The 16,427-nt window shown below is 50.1% G+C and overlaps 1 protein-coding gene across 2 annotated transcripts; it reads right to left on the bottom strand.

The window, feature by feature from the left end:
* Nucleotides 1–47: 47 nt before the first annotated feature.
* Nucleotides 48–16,299, bottom strand: ZDHHC9 (zinc finger DHHC-type palmitoyltransferase 9). Of its 2 annotated transcripts, XM_068956485.1 has the most exons (11): nt 16,194–16,271; nt 15,584–15,852; nt 14,397–14,503; nt 6,510–6,670; nt 5,778–5,936; nt 4,668–4,805; nt 4,481–4,529; nt 4,091–4,193; nt 3,672–3,775; nt 3,009–3,177; nt 48–2,215 (listed from the first exon to the last, which is right to left on the bottom strand). In XM_068956485.1, exons 3-11 carry the CDS (start codon nt 14,417–14,419, stop codon nt 2,111–2,113), a joined length of 1,011 nt encoding a protein of 336 aa, XP_068812586.1. In that variant the 5' UTR covers nt 14,420–14,503; nt 15,584–15,852; nt 16,194–16,271; the 3' UTR covers nt 48–2,110. The 2 variants fall into 2 exon arrangements, with proteins under 2 accessions (XP_068812586.1, XP_068812585.1); XM_068956484.1 differs by lacking the exon at nt 14,397–14,503 and having other exon boundaries at nt 16,194–16,299.
* Between the last annotated feature and the right edge of the window lie 128 nt (nt 16,300–16,427).

Here is a 16,427-nt window from a genome sequence, read left to right as displayed (position 1 = left end):
AGCACTCGACACATTGCGTTAGAAAATAGATTAGTAAAACTGAAAAATACATTTTTTCGCAACAAGTTTGAGATTTGGTCAGTAGCGTGTTGGGGCAGATGTGAGAGGTGGGGGTGGCTCCCACCTCGGAGCCCAACATGGAGGGGCACACCCTGGGGCAGGGCACAGCACCCCAGGGCCAGCAGCAGGTGGTGGTGCTAGCCCCAGGACTCCAAACCTGGCTTGTGCCTTGCCAGGAGGGACAGGACGGGTCTGACCATCTGGCTGAAGGTTGGCAATGGCTGGAAAGTGGAGCAGTTTCAGCCCTGCTCAAGGTGGGACAGCAGCGGTTCTTTCCCAGGTAGAAGCCTGTGGGGAGCAGTTCACGCCAGAAGCAGGGCCAAGCCAGGTGGAAATTAGCCGGCCAACCCCAGGGCAGCAGCTCTGACCTCTCACCAAAGAGGCAAGTCCTCAGCACTCCTGTAAAGCAGGACAGGGAGAGAGGGCAGCACCAATGGCCACATTAACACCATTTCACCCGCTACCCGGCAAGGTGCAGGTCAACACTGCAAGGGGCTAGGAAAGAGGGGTGAGTTGGGAGGCAAACAGAGGGCTCCAGAGGGTCCACAGGCTCCCCCTCCTCTTTCAAGACAGCGGCTTGGAGTAGAAAGTGATTTAAAGTGTGGGGCCAGGAAGGGAGGAACAGGTCTCCTGCGATGGAGGCAGAAGCATCCCAGAGAAACAAGCAGGACTGCCCTGACAAGGCCCTCCTGTGACAGCCTGTTTGTCACTCACTCCCTTCATGGCTGCAAGGACACAGAAGAACTGGCCCCACAAGGCAGGGAATGGAAGAACGCCAGTACAAAAAATGATTTTTCTTCCACCTCTAATCATTGTGGGGAAGAGCTTGCTTCGCCACTCAGACACAAAGCCACCCCAGCCCAACCGCCAGAGGCATCAATAGGCCCAGGACTGGGAATGCCGCAATGGAAGGGAATCCCTGCCACAGGGCAGAAGTTTCCCACCATTGCTTGGCCCCAGCATCTCCTTTCTCTCCTGGGGAGGTACAGATGGCTGACATCGAACAGCTAGAACCAGAGCAGCCAGCAAGGCCTAGAGAAGATTCAAAACCCTGAAAGCCAGTCAAGGATGGCTGAGAAACAAGGGGAAGAGAGGAGAGGAGGTAGGAATCAGGGCTGAGCTTCCACAGAGTAGGGGCTGACCGGTGTGCCACAACCTTGCAGAGAAGGGGGAGGGAGCACCTGGGCTCGGAGCTGGCACCCAGGAACAAATTCTGCCCTGCACCTGGTAAGAGAGTGAGTGACACAGGCAGACCCTCCCCTTCTGCTCAACACAGCCCTCGCATAACCGTCCTGTGGCAGGCACAGGGTGGCAGCAGGAAGGCGGGCTGCCCCCCTCCTTCTCCTGAGCTCTCAGTTACACACAAGCCCCAGAGAAAAGATGGGAGGGAGGCTCCACGCCATGACTGCTCTCGCACCTGCTAAGTCACATTAAAAGAGGGAGTACGGGAAGGAAGCTACCTTAAAAAGTGTTGTCAGTAGAACACCTCCCCAGTCGTTTTGGCCCTTTTGGCACCAAAATGTCTCCTGACAACCCCTGCCACGTTAACCAATAAAACAATGCCACAAATTAGAGGAAGGAGGGAGGAGGGGAGAGAGGACGTTACTGCCATAATTGCTTTCCCCTTCCCACCAGGATTCCTCAGCAGCAGGGAGCAGGCCAACCCCACTGTCACTTCTGAGCTGCTCAGCCACAAGTCATCTGGTCAGAGGGTCGGGGCCAGACGGAGGGACAGACCAGGCCACCGGAGCTGGCTTTTAGCACTGAGGACAACCTGCAGAGCAAGAGGTCCTGCCTCGACCTGCAGGGAGACCAGCTTCAGTGGTGGTGAGTGCCCCTTAATGATCAACATGGGCTACTCACACTTATCCTTTGACACCATGCAGGGCCAGCACCAGCTCGCACTTGCCTACGAATCGAGGTGAATAACAACTAAAGCAAAATGGCCATGAGGAATCGCTTGCCTGCCATCCAGCCCATCTCCTCCTCTCCTCAATCACTTCCAGCTTTGATTAGACAAAACAAGAAAGTTCTCCCTTTCAAACAGAGGCTAGTGCTCTGCTTGCCCAGTGTCCTGGGATGGGATTGGGAGCTCCCCAGCCGGCAGCTGCTTCTCCTCTGGCATCTCAGTATTGCTCAGGGATGGCACAGGGACCTGGACAGAAAAGAGAGCAGAGACTCACATGAGTATGCCCCAACATGGAGCACGTCTGTCCACACAGACACACAGCCCAGTTGCCCTGCAGCCACCGCCTCCAGCCCCAGCAGGCAGAGGTCCAAGCTGTGCTCAGGGAAAGAGGAACACGGATCGAGCAAACAGGCAAAACAGCAGCTTCATAAAGACGCGAAACACTGGAAGCTACAGGACTGTTCCAGCCAGTTGTCCGGACTGTTTCCGCTACAGAAACAGACTGCTCATGCCCAAGCAGGGGCAGACCTAGTCCCTTCTCAATACGTTCACAGAATAATTTAGATGGGAAGGGCCCTCTGGAAGGTTCTCGTCCAACCACATCCTCAAAGAAGGGCTGCTTTCAAAGCTAGAGCAGGCTGCTCAGGAGCGTGTCCAGTCAGACAATGAGTATCTCCAAGGATGGAGATTCCCCAGTCTGTCAGGGCCTGACCCAGCAAGACCCCTTCGGCTTGCACTCAGTGCCAAAATAATATACCTGCAATTTCCTATCCCTCCCCAACTCCTTTGCTCTTGGCCTCCAAGGACATGCATTCATTCCCTTTGAGGTTCACCTAGGGATAGGAATCAAGAGGAGCTAAAGCACCCTCCCAGCCAGCTGCAGAGGGATGCTTGTTTCCAGGGCCAGACCACAAGTCTCTTTGCCAGCAGTATCTCAGCAAGGCCCCAGGAGTCACTTTGCTCCTGTTATGTCATGTTCCCAGCTTTCTCTCTGAGCAGGCCTGTCCCACTCATACCCCACATAGAGGGAATCACTCACAGCACTCGGATGAAGAAGGCTGCCATCATTCTGCTGAGCACTGCTCTCTTCTGGCTGCCCACAGGGGCCCTGAGCAGCAGCGGACTCCTGAGCACCAGGCCCCCGCGTGCACGTCTCCTCCTGAGCCGTGCTCTCCTCTTGCTGCAAGATGCCCCGTCTGTCTAAGACACTGCAAGAAGAGTATCACACAGTCAGACCAGTGCCTCACCCAAAGCCAATTTCTCTTCCTATCAGGAAAAGTGCTGACAGAAGACAAGTGTTAAGGTAAAGGGTTCCCCCACCCAGGACAGGCTGGGTAGAGCCTAATCCTGGTCTGTAGCATCTAGGTTTCTCCTGTGAAAACTAAGCACCCCAGAGAGCAGCCCAGTTCAGAGGCTAGGTGTCCCTGGGAACAGTCTCTTCTCCCTACTCTACCCCAAGGAAGGGAAGTTGCTGCTCCAACTGCTTCCCAAGCACATGGGGTTAGGGAGCACATTGCAAGCTTGAATCACTGGAGGCATGCAAGTAAGGCAACACAAGATCTTCTTCCCCAGAGGAGCTGGCTGTGTCCCAGCTTGCCTCCAGAAGCCCTCAATACACAGAGCTGGCAAAAGGGAGCAAAGCAGAGCTCCTCAGAGTCCTGCTCTGGGGGAAGAAGAGCGGGCCTGCCCTTTCAGAGCTTACCTGGGGGGCAGAGGTCCACACAGAACCTCACAGCAGTTCTTCACTATGTTGCCATGGCTGTAGGGATTCTGCACACGGTTCTTCCCAGTCCATGACCCCTTAATCTGCAATGTACAGGGCACAAGCTCAGAGCTGCAGAACAAGCCACCTCCATCACCAGGTGAGTTCAAGAGCCCTCATGCCTTACTCACTCACAAGCGAAGAAGAGCAGGCCTGCTTGCCTCAGCATAACTCTGCCCTGCAGGGGCAGGGACAACTCTGCTGCTTCTCTAAGCCACTGCTTCACTGAGAGCTGCCCCCTGCCCACAGAGCCCTGCCTCAGCGTGAGCAGAACATGTCAGCAGTGTGGACGCAGCTGTGACACACTGAGGAACTGAAGAGAAAAGGAGACGGCTCAGGGGAACAGAAAGACTACTTACATCTTCGTTGGTTGTCTGGTTTAGTGCCACCAGGAAGGTGTGGAACCCAGTTAACCCCACCACTGACCACAGGGTGAAGAAACAGATTAGCACCTCCAGGACAGTGAGAACGCAGTTAAGGACTGGGAACAGTCTGGGATTACGTCCACTCCCACCCCAGCTGTGTCCAGGTGCACTAGCCTGCTTCTCTTGACCTTTGCCTTGTCACTGCTTTCTGCTTCTCCCACCTCCCAATAGCCACAAAAACTGTTCCTTGCTTTGTTATCAAAGGAGAAAATGCCCTGAAAGACTCCATAGGGAAGCCTGGGCATGTCTCCAGTTCCTCCATAACACAGCTCGCACTTCTCAAAGCTTTGGAGAAGCCAACTCTCCTGTGCTGTGGAAGGATATGTCCCTGGGGTTTCCTTCAACGTGTTCAGGAACCCAATCTTCAGAGATTCTGACGAAACAAAAGAAAGAGGCATTTGGTCTCTGGGATGTCATGCTGAGCCCAGTTCCCTCTCCCACTCCAGGTCTGCAACATCCTCCCTCACCCCTTAACCAGCCCAGCCAGCCACCTCTCTGCAGCCAGACTCACTCAGTGCCACATAGACTATGTTGAAGGTGAAGATGTAGATGGTGAGGAGCGAGAGCGAGAGGATGAAGAGGTAGAAATAGCGGTAGTTCCTCTTCCCCACGCAGTTGCCCACCCAGGGACAGTGATGGTCAAAGCGCTCTGTGAAAGTAAAAATGAGATCAGTGCTGCTCTGCTGTGGTCCTGCTTCCAAACACTTACTCCTGTACCCCAGACTCAAAAATTCACAAGGCTCAGGAGGACTCCCTGGGCCATCAAGTCCAACCCTCTGCTAACCGAGAGCCCCCTACCAGAAGCAAAAGGGATGGCCAGGTAAGAGAGCGCAAAACTCTTTTACTAATAAGTGAGTTTACACATTACCATAAAATTTAAGAGATTGGCCCCATGCACATTTTCTCTCACAGAAACCTGTGAGGGACTTTTGCTAAAACAACATACAGGTTAGATGAAGGTCTGGGGTTTCAAAAGTTCTTATCTAACCCATGTGCTGCTTTATTCCTCCAGAATAATTAGAGGAGGGCTCAACAAGCTGCATAAACAAATGGAGGGTAACCTGCACAAGAAGACAGGGATCAAAAAGAGTAGGACTTCTTCCTTAAGAAGGGATGCTGAATATGAACTAACTAGGATACGCAAAAGGGCTATGAGAACTTCTGCTATGCAGCAGGAGAAACACAAAAGGCATACTCAGTGAAACAGTAAAATCACCGAGTGATCAGTTCCAAGCTGAAGCAAGGAGCTGTTTTCACACAATACGCAGCTTTCCAGTGAAACCCTCTAGTCTAGCAAGGACAGCAATTCAGTAAAGTTCAGAAATGGATTGTGCATTTATATAAATAAGTTAGGCTTATACTAGACTAATTCTCATCAAAGCAGCGCTGGCAAAGCTGAACCATCTGGCACAAATCTCCAGCTCCTTGGGCTTAAGATGAAGCAGTTTGTCCTCATCTGTCCAGCCAACACTGTTTCGCGCTTCCCTCCATTGCTGCTGGAAGTGAGCACAGTGTGAGACTAGATATGGAGTGAGACCAGGTCCAGATCTTCACCCGTTCTGTTCTGGACACTCTTACGTAACGCATAGACAACGGAGCGGGCACGGCCTAGTCTACTCACCCACACAGTTGTCGCAGATGCTGCAGTGAGAGGCACGGGGCGGACGGAAGATCTTACATGTGTAACAATACTTCAGCTTCACTATCTGGTTGTTGATCTGGAAGTTTTTAATCCGTGGGGGCGGGCGCTGACCCTGTGGCACAGTCCCATTGGTGGCCTCTGAGAGCAAAAACCAAGTAGGTATCAGACTTGCTGCTATGACACAACAGGCTTAGAAAATCTCTCCTCCTCTACCAGCAGGATCAGAGTCTGCTGGGTCTAGAGCCAGCAGCTGCAGCTCTCTTTGCGTGTTCCAGAGCCAACCTGGGAGCTTGGAGCCAGGCAAAGAGATTCCAGTACTTTGCCAAGTGAACAAACAAGGAGGAACAATCATTGCTCGGACATGCATCCACCAAACTTCCTCTCTACCTGAAAGATCAAATGACTCGCATCAAGCTTACTGCACCCTTCCCCAGAGCAAACCAGTGTGCTTGTCTATCCACAGCTACAAGAAAAAAAATAGTTTGTGAGAAGGCCCCAGTTTGCGGAAGGGAAGCAGGTACACCACACCGTTCTTTAGAGACTCAGACAAGTAGAATTAGCCAGCAGGTGATCAGATTTGAAGCAATCTCCATTTCTGAAAGGCCAGCCAGGAAGAAAGGTTCTGCAATGAATCCAGCCTGTATGTATGCCAGAAACACACAGGCTTGTCCAGACATCACCAGGTCAACTGGCTCCAGCCTCAGCACTCACCAATCTCCATTTCGATGAAGGCTGCTTCATCAGGCAGGGCTCTTGGGATCACCCCAGGATCACTGAAGCTTGTTCGCAGGAGTGTGGCCATGGCAAACAAGAAGAGAACTGCTGCAAACACGGGGATGGCTGGAGACAGTTGGACGGCCAGGTACCGACACCTGCAGAGAAATTCCAGGAAGTGATGAATCAGACCAAAGCAAGGCTCATATGAGCCAGGACCTAAAAACCTGGCAAGACATCAGAGTCTAGACTTCTCTGCATACCCGTTATAGCCAGAGAAAGAGACTGTTCAGCACTTCCTTCTGACCCCAGCCACCACAGAGTAACATCCTTGGGGCAGCTGTAACAATCAGCTATGATCAGAAGTACTACATTTTTAACCAGCTAGAATACAGTATATTTCTCAGCATTTCATTTTGTTTCCAGCTCCATTTTATTCAGAGTGATGGGTGACAAACAAACATGCAACTCGCTGGCTTAAAGGCCAGGCTAGCAGGAGCTTGCCTAGAGGACACATATTGCAGCTAGCTGCCAAGGAGCACCCCAAACTTCTAGAAGTGCCCAGGGCTTTGTCTGTGAGACCACCACTGGGGCCCAAAGGCATGAAACAGCACAGGAGAAGTGGGAACCTCTGTTTTTTCCCCTAAAAAGACAGCTTCCACTACCACATGAATTACTTTCCAAGGATTAATTACATCCCGAGCTTCTTGCTAAAAGATTCGCTTAGAAGGGCAGTGTTCTCGCACAACATAACGTCTGGCCTCCTGTACCTTTCTGAGACAAGGGACTTAAACTCCAAATAAAGCAGAAAGAGTCTTTCCATGCCTGCCCCAAGATAACACCAGGTTTAAGAAAGGAAAAGAAAAAGTAAGCTTAGTAAGATATAACCAGGAAACGGATGAGTAAAGCCCTTGCTCACAAACATACGTATCACCTACCTAGACCCTCCAGGCTCACTGCTTCCTTCTGCTGCCTGCTCTAGAAGGGTAATCTCCACAAACATCATGAGGAGCCGTTCTTCAACCAGAAAACCTGCACTAGGGTCAGGACACTTATTTAGTCACAGCAGCACAAGTCACCTGCACAGATGAGGCTTTTCCAGCAGAAAGCAGGGCTTGAGCAAATTAACTTAGCTCAGCAACACTAACAGTGCAAGGCTTGTTTGCTTTTAAATATGGAGAGACCTAATAAGAAATCTATGTTGTTAATCCCCTCGATTGAGATGGTGCAAAGGGAGCAAAGAGAGTAATCTTATTATGCCCCACTTCACTTCTAGACACTCCCCCCCATAAGGGCCTCTTTATAGATACTGCAGGACAGGCCATACAGAAGGCCTGAACAGAAGCCATGCTGTAAGAGTGGCATTGGGCTGAAGGAACCAGATTTTTAGTCCGGTTCCTTCAGAAAACCCTGGTTACGTTGGGAAAAGTTCCTACAAGCTTAATGGAATTTCAACCCAAACCCTAACGTTTGTGTGAAACATCATCTTTCCTTGCAAGCCTTGCATCTTCAGCTTCCTGCCAATGATGCTGGGTACCCAGAGGTCAGAGTAACACCTGACCTTGCAGAGGTGGATCCAACCCGGATTTCTGGTCCCATCCACAGGCACCCAGTTGCTCTCCAAGAAAAATTAAGGCTGTTTTGGTAAAAGGTTTGGAATTTTCCTCTCCAGTGAATTTGTCATCTTCATCAAGGGGATTTTTATGCCGTTTGTAGGATTCATTATTCAATTTCGGATGGTCTTCCTATCCGTATCTTCTCCGAGTGCTATGAAATTTCTAGCTCCAACAGGCTCTCTTCAGCAACAAATTCTGCAAACTCATCATTCACTGCAGGAAAGCTCATCAGATTTTAATTTGCCATTGCTTGATTTCAGTGACTATCCCCTTTGTTCAGTGAGGCTCAGAAACCAAACACACACACACACTCTGAGCCAAGAGCTACACTACCGTATACTTTGGCCGCAGCTGCAAAAAGTAGTGTCCACAGCATTGCACGGAGCCTGACCCCCAAACTAGTATGGTTAATTTTAGACACCACAAATGCCGTAATTACTTAAAACAGCACAGCCTTTAAAGTTGTCCACACGCAGAGCGCTCATGATATTCGAAAAGCTACACTGAGCAGTCAGAGGGCTGGGCTTACTGTCTTAACATAGCCTAAGATAACTTTGGCTTCCCTTTGCAAGGACAAAGTCTAGAAAGAGAGCTTCATGTCAGTCACCAATTAAACAGCAACTCGGATCCATTGTTGGGAAGGAATATAGGTTTATTCTTGTAAAAGCTGGACACTGAGTCTGCCTCAAAGGACAGGAACTTGTCCCCTTGCCCAGCTGACGTGACAACCTTTATATACTGTTGTAACAACAAGGACATATTATGGGCTTAAAAAATGGATGTATGCTGTTAAAATGGTGTTAAAGTAGAGCTGAAATTGTGCCAGAGCTTCTAGTCTCACATATATACTAACATCTTCATAAGTTTCTTAAGTGTACTGTGGGCAAAGAGATTTATTACCTCCAAGTGCATGATCTGTGCTGGGTGTACTCTGCCAGGCGCAGATTTGAAAGCTTTACACAACAGCACTCAGGAATAAACAGGATTAGTCCTTGCAGCGACCTGTGTGTTCCCTGCTCAGTCTGCTTACAAGCACAAGCGTGGGATGTGACTCACTCACTGCTGACCATTTCCTATGAATCTTGGTAAGAAAACCTGCCCTCTAGGGATGTAGCAAGTCCTACTGCCGCTGAGGTACAGCAAGAGTAGCCTCAAGATTAATGTTACCACATTGCAAAATAGAATGGGAAGAAGCCCGCAATTTTAAGAGATGGCAGATCTGCACACTACCATCCTTTCCTCCACAGCAGGGAAAACAGCACTATCCAGCCTATATTTAGGCCCTTCCCTTTTGCTCCCAGAGAGGCACAGGCACAGGACAGATTAGGTCCCCAATGCAGAAGGAAAGAGCAGCCAACCCAGACAGATTGCAAGTCCGTCCAGAGTTGGGTAGGTGGGAGCACAGGGACAAAACCCCAGAAAACAATAGACGCCTGTCATTCTATCCGATGGTGAAAAGGTATCTAGAAACTCGCAGTCTGAAGTATTAATGTTAATCAATTCCTTGAACAGCCATTCACTGAAGTGCATGAGATCTCTCTTCAGCTGGGCCTTTATTCTGTTGTCATTGTCTCTCCAGTACAGAGCAAACATCTAGGCGCTGCGCTGGATACTCGAACCCCGTAACTCAAATGCACCTTGGCACAGCAGGGGCTGAGCAGATGCCTTCTGCTTTCTCAGGTAACAGCACTAACAGCATCACTGTATCACCCTGCCCTAATACAGTCTGGAGGCAAGGTCAAAGATTTTAGAGAGAGAGACAAACCACCCACAACACTGAAACCGCTCGAGCTGCTTCCTGAGACTCAACGCTTAGCCCACCACACACCTCCCACCCCTCCTTGCACTGGAAACAAGCACCAACACAACAAAGCCAGTTTTTAAAAAGGTCTCTTTCAGGAAAACATGCCCAGTGCATCCTCTACAGCAAAGAAAGCCAAGCACCTTTCAGAACGGCTAAGCAACAGATCACACCACCATGCAAGGTTTTGATGTGGCACTTACTAGCCGGAAGAGCATTCTTTCTAAGCCTCCTCTACAGCATGATTAGGCTCAGTAATTCACTCACATTAGTAAGTAACAGGCATTTTAAAGATCTTTTGTTTGGGAAAACTAAGAGTCAGCAGAGACCTACTGTTGGGATGTAAGGATATGTGCTCCCCAGCCCCCACCTCTTGAAACATCTACATTGCGTCTTGTCGTCTAATATTGGATAACGTGGCATTATTGCAACATATCACAAGAGGGGTAGATTGAGAAAGGCTCACACAAAGAAAACATTAGAATAGGGGGGAAAAAAAGATTGAAAGGAAAAAAAAGCGGCAAGAAGCAACAGATGGGAGGATGCTATGAGCTTATGGTCCAAGGATTGATTATTTTGAGAACGTTTCAGAAGTTTGGTTGCAACCAGTCCATTAAGCAAAGTTCCGGAGGAAGGGAAAAACAAACATGCCAGTCCCAATGAGAGCAGACTTAAGCCATGTTCATCAGGCAGCACATCTCATGGCCAGGTCCCTGCAGGGTTTAGTGTAAGCTCTATGCTACGATTCACTTAAATTTCATTTGCAAATCATCTATTTACTTTCTTAAACTAATGTGCAACCACACTGTTGAAGAGAAATATCTTTACAAAATGTTTGACCCTCATTAGAAAGAAACTGCAGAGCACTTGCAGTCATCTGCATCTCTCAGACTTGGGAAGATTTCCAGCAGCTAATGTACCTACTGTAAGCGTAGAAACTGGTCTTCTAAAAATCTGGGTAACGGGTGCACTGTAACACTACAGTCTGAGGCCCTTTACCAAGCGGTGTTCAGGCAGAACAGGAGTTGTCTAGAGAAACTGTCTGCATCTATCAATAGCGATGCAGAAAACGCTCGCTAGAGACTCAATTCAAGTGCAGTTTCTCTGCTAACACACTCCACACATTCCCAACCTAACCAACACAGCATCTGATTTTATATGGTAGACAAAAGTTACACGGAAGTTATCGCTCTTTTCCCAGCTATACTCAAATCCCTGCACAAAGAGGGAGACAGCACTTTGAGATCCGTGTGGGAAGTGGTGCTGTTACAGAGGATGTGCACGCACACTCCAGGGGTGGTTCTGTTAGTGGGGTTTTCCTGGCTGAAGTCCGTAAGATACGCACACCAGGCAATGAGGAACACTCTCCAGGTCTTGTTCCAGACGAACAAGCTGACACTGAAAAGGTGATGAAACTTGGGCACTTACTCACAGGTAGAGGTTGATGAGAAAAGGAAGCAAAGTTTTTCTTTCAAAAAGGACACCGCGTACCAGACAAACGGTGTATGATTCAAAAAAAGGGAGCAGCTACTCTCACAAAGAGAAACCCATTCTCACAAGCAAAATTAACTGAACTCTGGATGCAGAGATGTTAACTTCTATCAGAGAAAGTAAAAATACTAAAAAGCAGCGTTTAGTTTCCGTATGACTTTGGACAATGTTTGACATAAACCTAACCAGGTACGAAAGACATCTTCGGAAGCATATCCTATCAGTGTAAAATCTTGGAGCTTTGGCTTTTGAAAAAGAAATTAAAAAAAAAAAGGCAGAAAGCTAAGTCACACAAAGTATCAACGTAAGTACTTCAACTCACCAGAAAACAAAGCAATTTTATCTCTAATAAGAAGGTAGAAAGAATAGAGAGATAAACGCACTTGGTTATTGGAAAAACAAACAGCAGTCATTTCAGGAGTCTGGCATTGCAGGCACTACCTTGCCTATACCATTTACAAATGTTGAGTGTTTAATTTATATTGAAAAGCTCAAGACAAAAAAAGAAATCCGGTTCTTTAGATTCTGAAGAGCTGAATGCCTTTGACTTAAGGAGAGCCAGTGCTGCCGCACTGGTAAACTGCGAAAATAAAGTCTCCAGAAGTCAAAGAGAGCATGCTGCCTCCCATCATCCTAAATCCAAAACCTCTCTCACAAGTGTTTTACTTTTGCTTCTCTTCATGCTCAGATACCAGAGGCACAGTTAGATAACTAAGTGCCCTCACAAAAAAGCTTATATACCCAAAAAGCGCCTAAAAATAATGATAACGGGATATTAAACAATTTTGTGCAGCACATCACGGTCATAGAGCAGATCTGATTAAATATAGGTCTCAGATACTGCAGGGACCATTCTCAGCCTTCATACAGTGAAAGGTGCTTTCTGCCAAGGTAGTGGTAACAGAAGTGCCCTTGGACAGAGGACTCCAGTCACTGCAAAGCACTCCCTCAGAAGTCGGCACAGCTACATTGCCCTCTGCTTTATCTGAAAGGGAGGAGCCGGAACTTCAGGTAGAATACTGATAACTGGAATCAATCCTCCAAGTCTTGTTCTTTCCCAGATGAAAATATTAATGCAATTCCAGGTCATAGCTCTAAGGTCTAGAGAATAAAAACAAAAATTCCTGCATGCAGGGCTGAGTTGGCTTCAGACCATTTCACTGGAGATGCAGCAGATCAGCCAATGGCATCGGACCTACTTGAAAAAAATTACCACTAGCAGCAGCCAAAAGAGAGACACTGTCATTTCACGGCTGGAGAGGACTCTCTCAGCGAGGAAGGCTGCTTATCTCGTGACGTACGATGCCAGTCACCACTGGTTCTACAGCAACAACGTTTGTAATCAGAGCCAAGCCAGAGCAGCCTGGAGGGCAAGCATCAAACCAGCACTGGCTCAGATTGTGCAACAAGACATTTTCTGACTCCGGGCACCCCCAATTCTTGCTTAGAGGAGGTGTGACTGCGCAAGTGATTCAGCTGAATGAAATAAGCATTCAAAACACTGGCATCCCTGCAGTTAGCGTACAAGAATTAAAAAGACTCCTCCACCCACCTCTGTCTGTCTCTCTCCAAAACCAAATTCTAACAACTGGAATTCTTCCACTGTAGAACTTTAAGGAGGAAAATGAGTTTCCACGCAAACACCAAAGCATCTGCCAAGAGCAGAAATGAACAGATAACACACTTGGCAAAAGATGAAAAGTAAGACCAAGACTGTTCTGTAAACCACTCAAACACACACTGAAGACCTAAAAGGTAAATGAGGCTCTCAAGAAGTCACGTTGACTGGCCTCTCAGTTTGCTCGGTGAAACAGAGACATTTTGGTGTAATTATGGTTGGAAAGGTAACACTTCATTCTTATCCCTCCGCAAAATACCCAAAGTCAAAAATTCCAAACAATTTCAAAACAAAACCATCTCCTTCAAACAGAAAATATTAAGTCTTTTTGTTTGGAAGACATCAAAATGAGCTTTTTAGATTGCCCAGACTTTTCCCATTCTCCCCAGTCAAAACCATTCAGCAACAGCAACTCAAATTCACAAATGATTCTGCTCCCAGCAAACCTTCACTTTGGCAAACAGCCCTCACAAAGATGACCCTCCAGCTTTACTCAGAAGGCAAGTCCTGGATGTCTCCACGTGAGCAAGAACACAAGCGATCACTCCCAAGGCCTCTCACAGTGGAGAAAGGGGGCGTACCTCTAAAAATTTCCAGTCACATACCTGCTACACTTACAGCCAAACTAATCCATCACGCTGCCAGCTCTACCGACACAGTCTCGGACAGGAAACGCAAGCATGGCTCATCCTACCTCATGCATCACACGTAGCCACAACAGGGCCTGCAAAGGGCAGATGGTAAGGGTAAACACGGCAGAGCAGAACATGGCTTTACTCTTCTGCTGAGGACAAGCTCCACAGGGAGCAAGAGCAATTATCCCTTGCAATAAACGTTTCTGGAGCAGTTACGCTTATTAATTCTTCCTGCAAGGCAGGAAGTCTTAGCCCCGTTTTTCAGATGGGGAAAAAAACAAACCAAAACAAAACAACAACCAGTGCTGACATTTCTTACCTAACCTATGAACTCATATTGAGTCAGGGATAATTTTGGCTTTTAAAACTCAGGAAACCCAACCACTTGTATAATAGTTGTATGACACCTGTCTCCAAAGCCGCACAGCAACTAAGCAGAAAAACCAGTCTTGTACCTGAGCAAGGCCTGATGTTGGTCAGTTCCTCACTTCTGCTAGGATGTGGCAATTCTCTGCAGACTGTTCCAGAAAGACCTTTCCAAGGCTGTCAGCAGTACCCTCTAACAAAAGGGGCTAGGGACGGCAATGCCGAACCGGAGGAAGTCAAAACAAGTTCCCTGGTCTGGGGAAGATGTCTGGAAGGCCAGCATCTGGGCAGACCACCACAGAGACAGTCCTGTTTTTTCAAATGCTTTGTGTATCTGAAGGAATAACCAGGGCTTACCTATCAAGCAGTTTCTTCCCCATTTGTACTGTCTAGATTGCTTTCCTGGCTTAAAGATGCATGCACAGCCTTTGTGTTTCCCAACACCATTCAGGATCATCACCTCCCTAAGAACGACATAAACATGCTGAGGGAGGCAGAGGAAGGAAAGTTTCACGATCGCTTAAACTGATCCAAGCCCGTCCTCATGCTCAAAGGGGCAGCCCTGCCCCCTCCCCACGCCTCACCCCAGTCTTACTACATTAGCCAAACACATGCCAAATTTTATTCATTTTTTAGTAGGATTGGTTTACAGCCAGATCAGTTACCTAACCCAGCTCACTTAAGAGGCAGGCTCACATGGCTGAGCACGGAAGAGCGGGAGGGGAGGGGGAAGGGGGAAGGTCCTACTCTTTCAGCAGTAAAGGCTTTGGCTGCAGCTCCCCAGGTTGCAGAGCTAATCTAAAAATGGGACAGATCCTCTCCGAACTCCAGGGCTTAAGCTCAAGGGAGGGTCAGCAATAACTCAGCACTCTGCTGCTGCTAGTTACCAAGCAGCTGCAGGGTAAGCTGGATCAGAACTAAACCCCACACACAAGCAAACTCATAGCTCTTTTGTTGTGTTAATTCTTCAGCTGAGTTACCTCCCTAATCTGACTGACCCGACAGTCACACACACCCTGTGGCCAGGGAAAGCAAACAGGCAGGAATGCAGGCCATGCCCCAGCAGACCAGGCTTACATTGCCCTAAGTTGTTGTAGCAGTGATGCCCTAGCATCCCTTCCAAGCACAGACAAGGAGCGTTCATCTCAATCACCGTCACCTCCAGCTATGCTCAACACATGGGGCTGCAAGCCCTGATCTCTGGAGTGTGACAAGCTGACACAGAAACACAACTTGCAGCAACGAAGAACCAGGGTCACGCCATGGGCCAGCAGTCCTCAGCAGCCAGCAAGGGGGAAAAGCTCCAGAAGGGTCGACCCTCCCCCAAAATCTCAAGATTCAACCTGTTAAGCGTCATGAAGCGGAACCCTCCACGGAGAGCTACGCTAATCCAAATTCCTCCCCACCACACTCTCCTCCCTTATCCAAATGCACAGGTAAACCACAAACCCTGACCCAAGACCTTTCCTCAGCCTTGGGCTACAGCTGGTCATTCAGGCCTAGTAACTTCTTCCCAAGCAGGAGTGGGGCCGCGGCAAACTCACTCAAAGGCAAAGAAGAGGGCGCAGGTGCCAAGGATGAGGAAGAGCGTCAGGTAGAAGATGCCCTTCTGGCGGGCCATCATGATGCGGCCATCGCAGCAGAAGGTGTTCCTGCCTGGCAGCTTCTCCCATTTCCGAACCACCTTCTTCCTCGCCACCATCACCGACATGGCTGGGCCGTCAGAGGGGCCGCGGCGGCCGCCACACGTCCAGGAGCTGCTCCTCTGCCGCTCGCGCCCCCGGCATCCTCGGGGGCCCAGCTCAGCGCGGCGCTGCGGGAGAGGCAAGGGGAGAGCAGGTCAGCAGCGGGGCCGCGGCCCGGCTCGGGGGCCGCGGCAGGCCCCACCGCCCCGGGCGCCGGGGAAGGCGGCCGTCGCCGTGGAAACCCCACCGAGCCCCGGGAGGGGGGTCGCCATGGAAACCCCGCCGGGACGGGGGGGGGGGGGCGGGAGCGCAGGGGCGCGGCCACGACGAGCCCCAGCGCCGAGGATACCCAGATCCGCGGGGGGGGGAGGGGGGGAGGGGGCGGGGCAGGGCGGGGCAGGGCCCGCCCGCGGCCGCCCCGGGGTGCAGTGGGCCGGCGAGGGGCAGGGGGGGCCGGGCCGCCGCTCACCCCTCGACCGGTGTCGGCAGCGCCGCGACGGGCCGGGCGGGCCGCTCACTCCCTCAGCGCTGCGGGAGGGGCCGCCACGCCCCGCGCTGCCGACGGGGGCGGGGCTGCGGCCAGCCATTGGCCCCGGCCCTCTCGACGCTCCACCCCGCCGAGCAGCTCTGCGCCTTCCCATTGGGCGCGCTCGAAGTCACTCCGCGGCGCCCCCCCCCGCCGGCTCCGACACGGACAAGGGGA

The sequence above is a fragment of the Struthio camelus genome, chromosome 11, assembly GCF_040807025.1.
Source record: "Struthio camelus isolate bStrCam1 chromosome 11, bStrCam1.hap1, whole genome shotgun sequence".
NCBI classification, from domain to species: domain Eukaryota; kingdom Metazoa; phylum Chordata; class Aves; order Struthioniformes; family Struthionidae; genus Struthio; species Struthio camelus.
Note: the sequence above shows the minus strand (reverse complement) of the source record. Positions and strands in the feature narration are given on the sequence as shown.

Coding starts and splice junctions, on each gene's coding strand:
- ZDHHC9 (XM_068956484.1), bottom strand. CDS start 15,750: ATGTCGGTGATGGTGGCGAGGAAGAAGGTGGTTCGGAAATGGGAGAAG. Junction 4,530..4,667: donor CATAGTCTATGTGGCACTGA/GTGAGTCTGGCT, acceptor TTGTTTCGTCAG/AATCTCTGAAGATTGGGTTC. Junction 4,194..4,480: donor TTGAAGGAAACCCCAGGGAC/ATATCCTTCCAC, acceptor CTGCGTTCTCAC/TGTCCTGGAGGTGCTAATCT.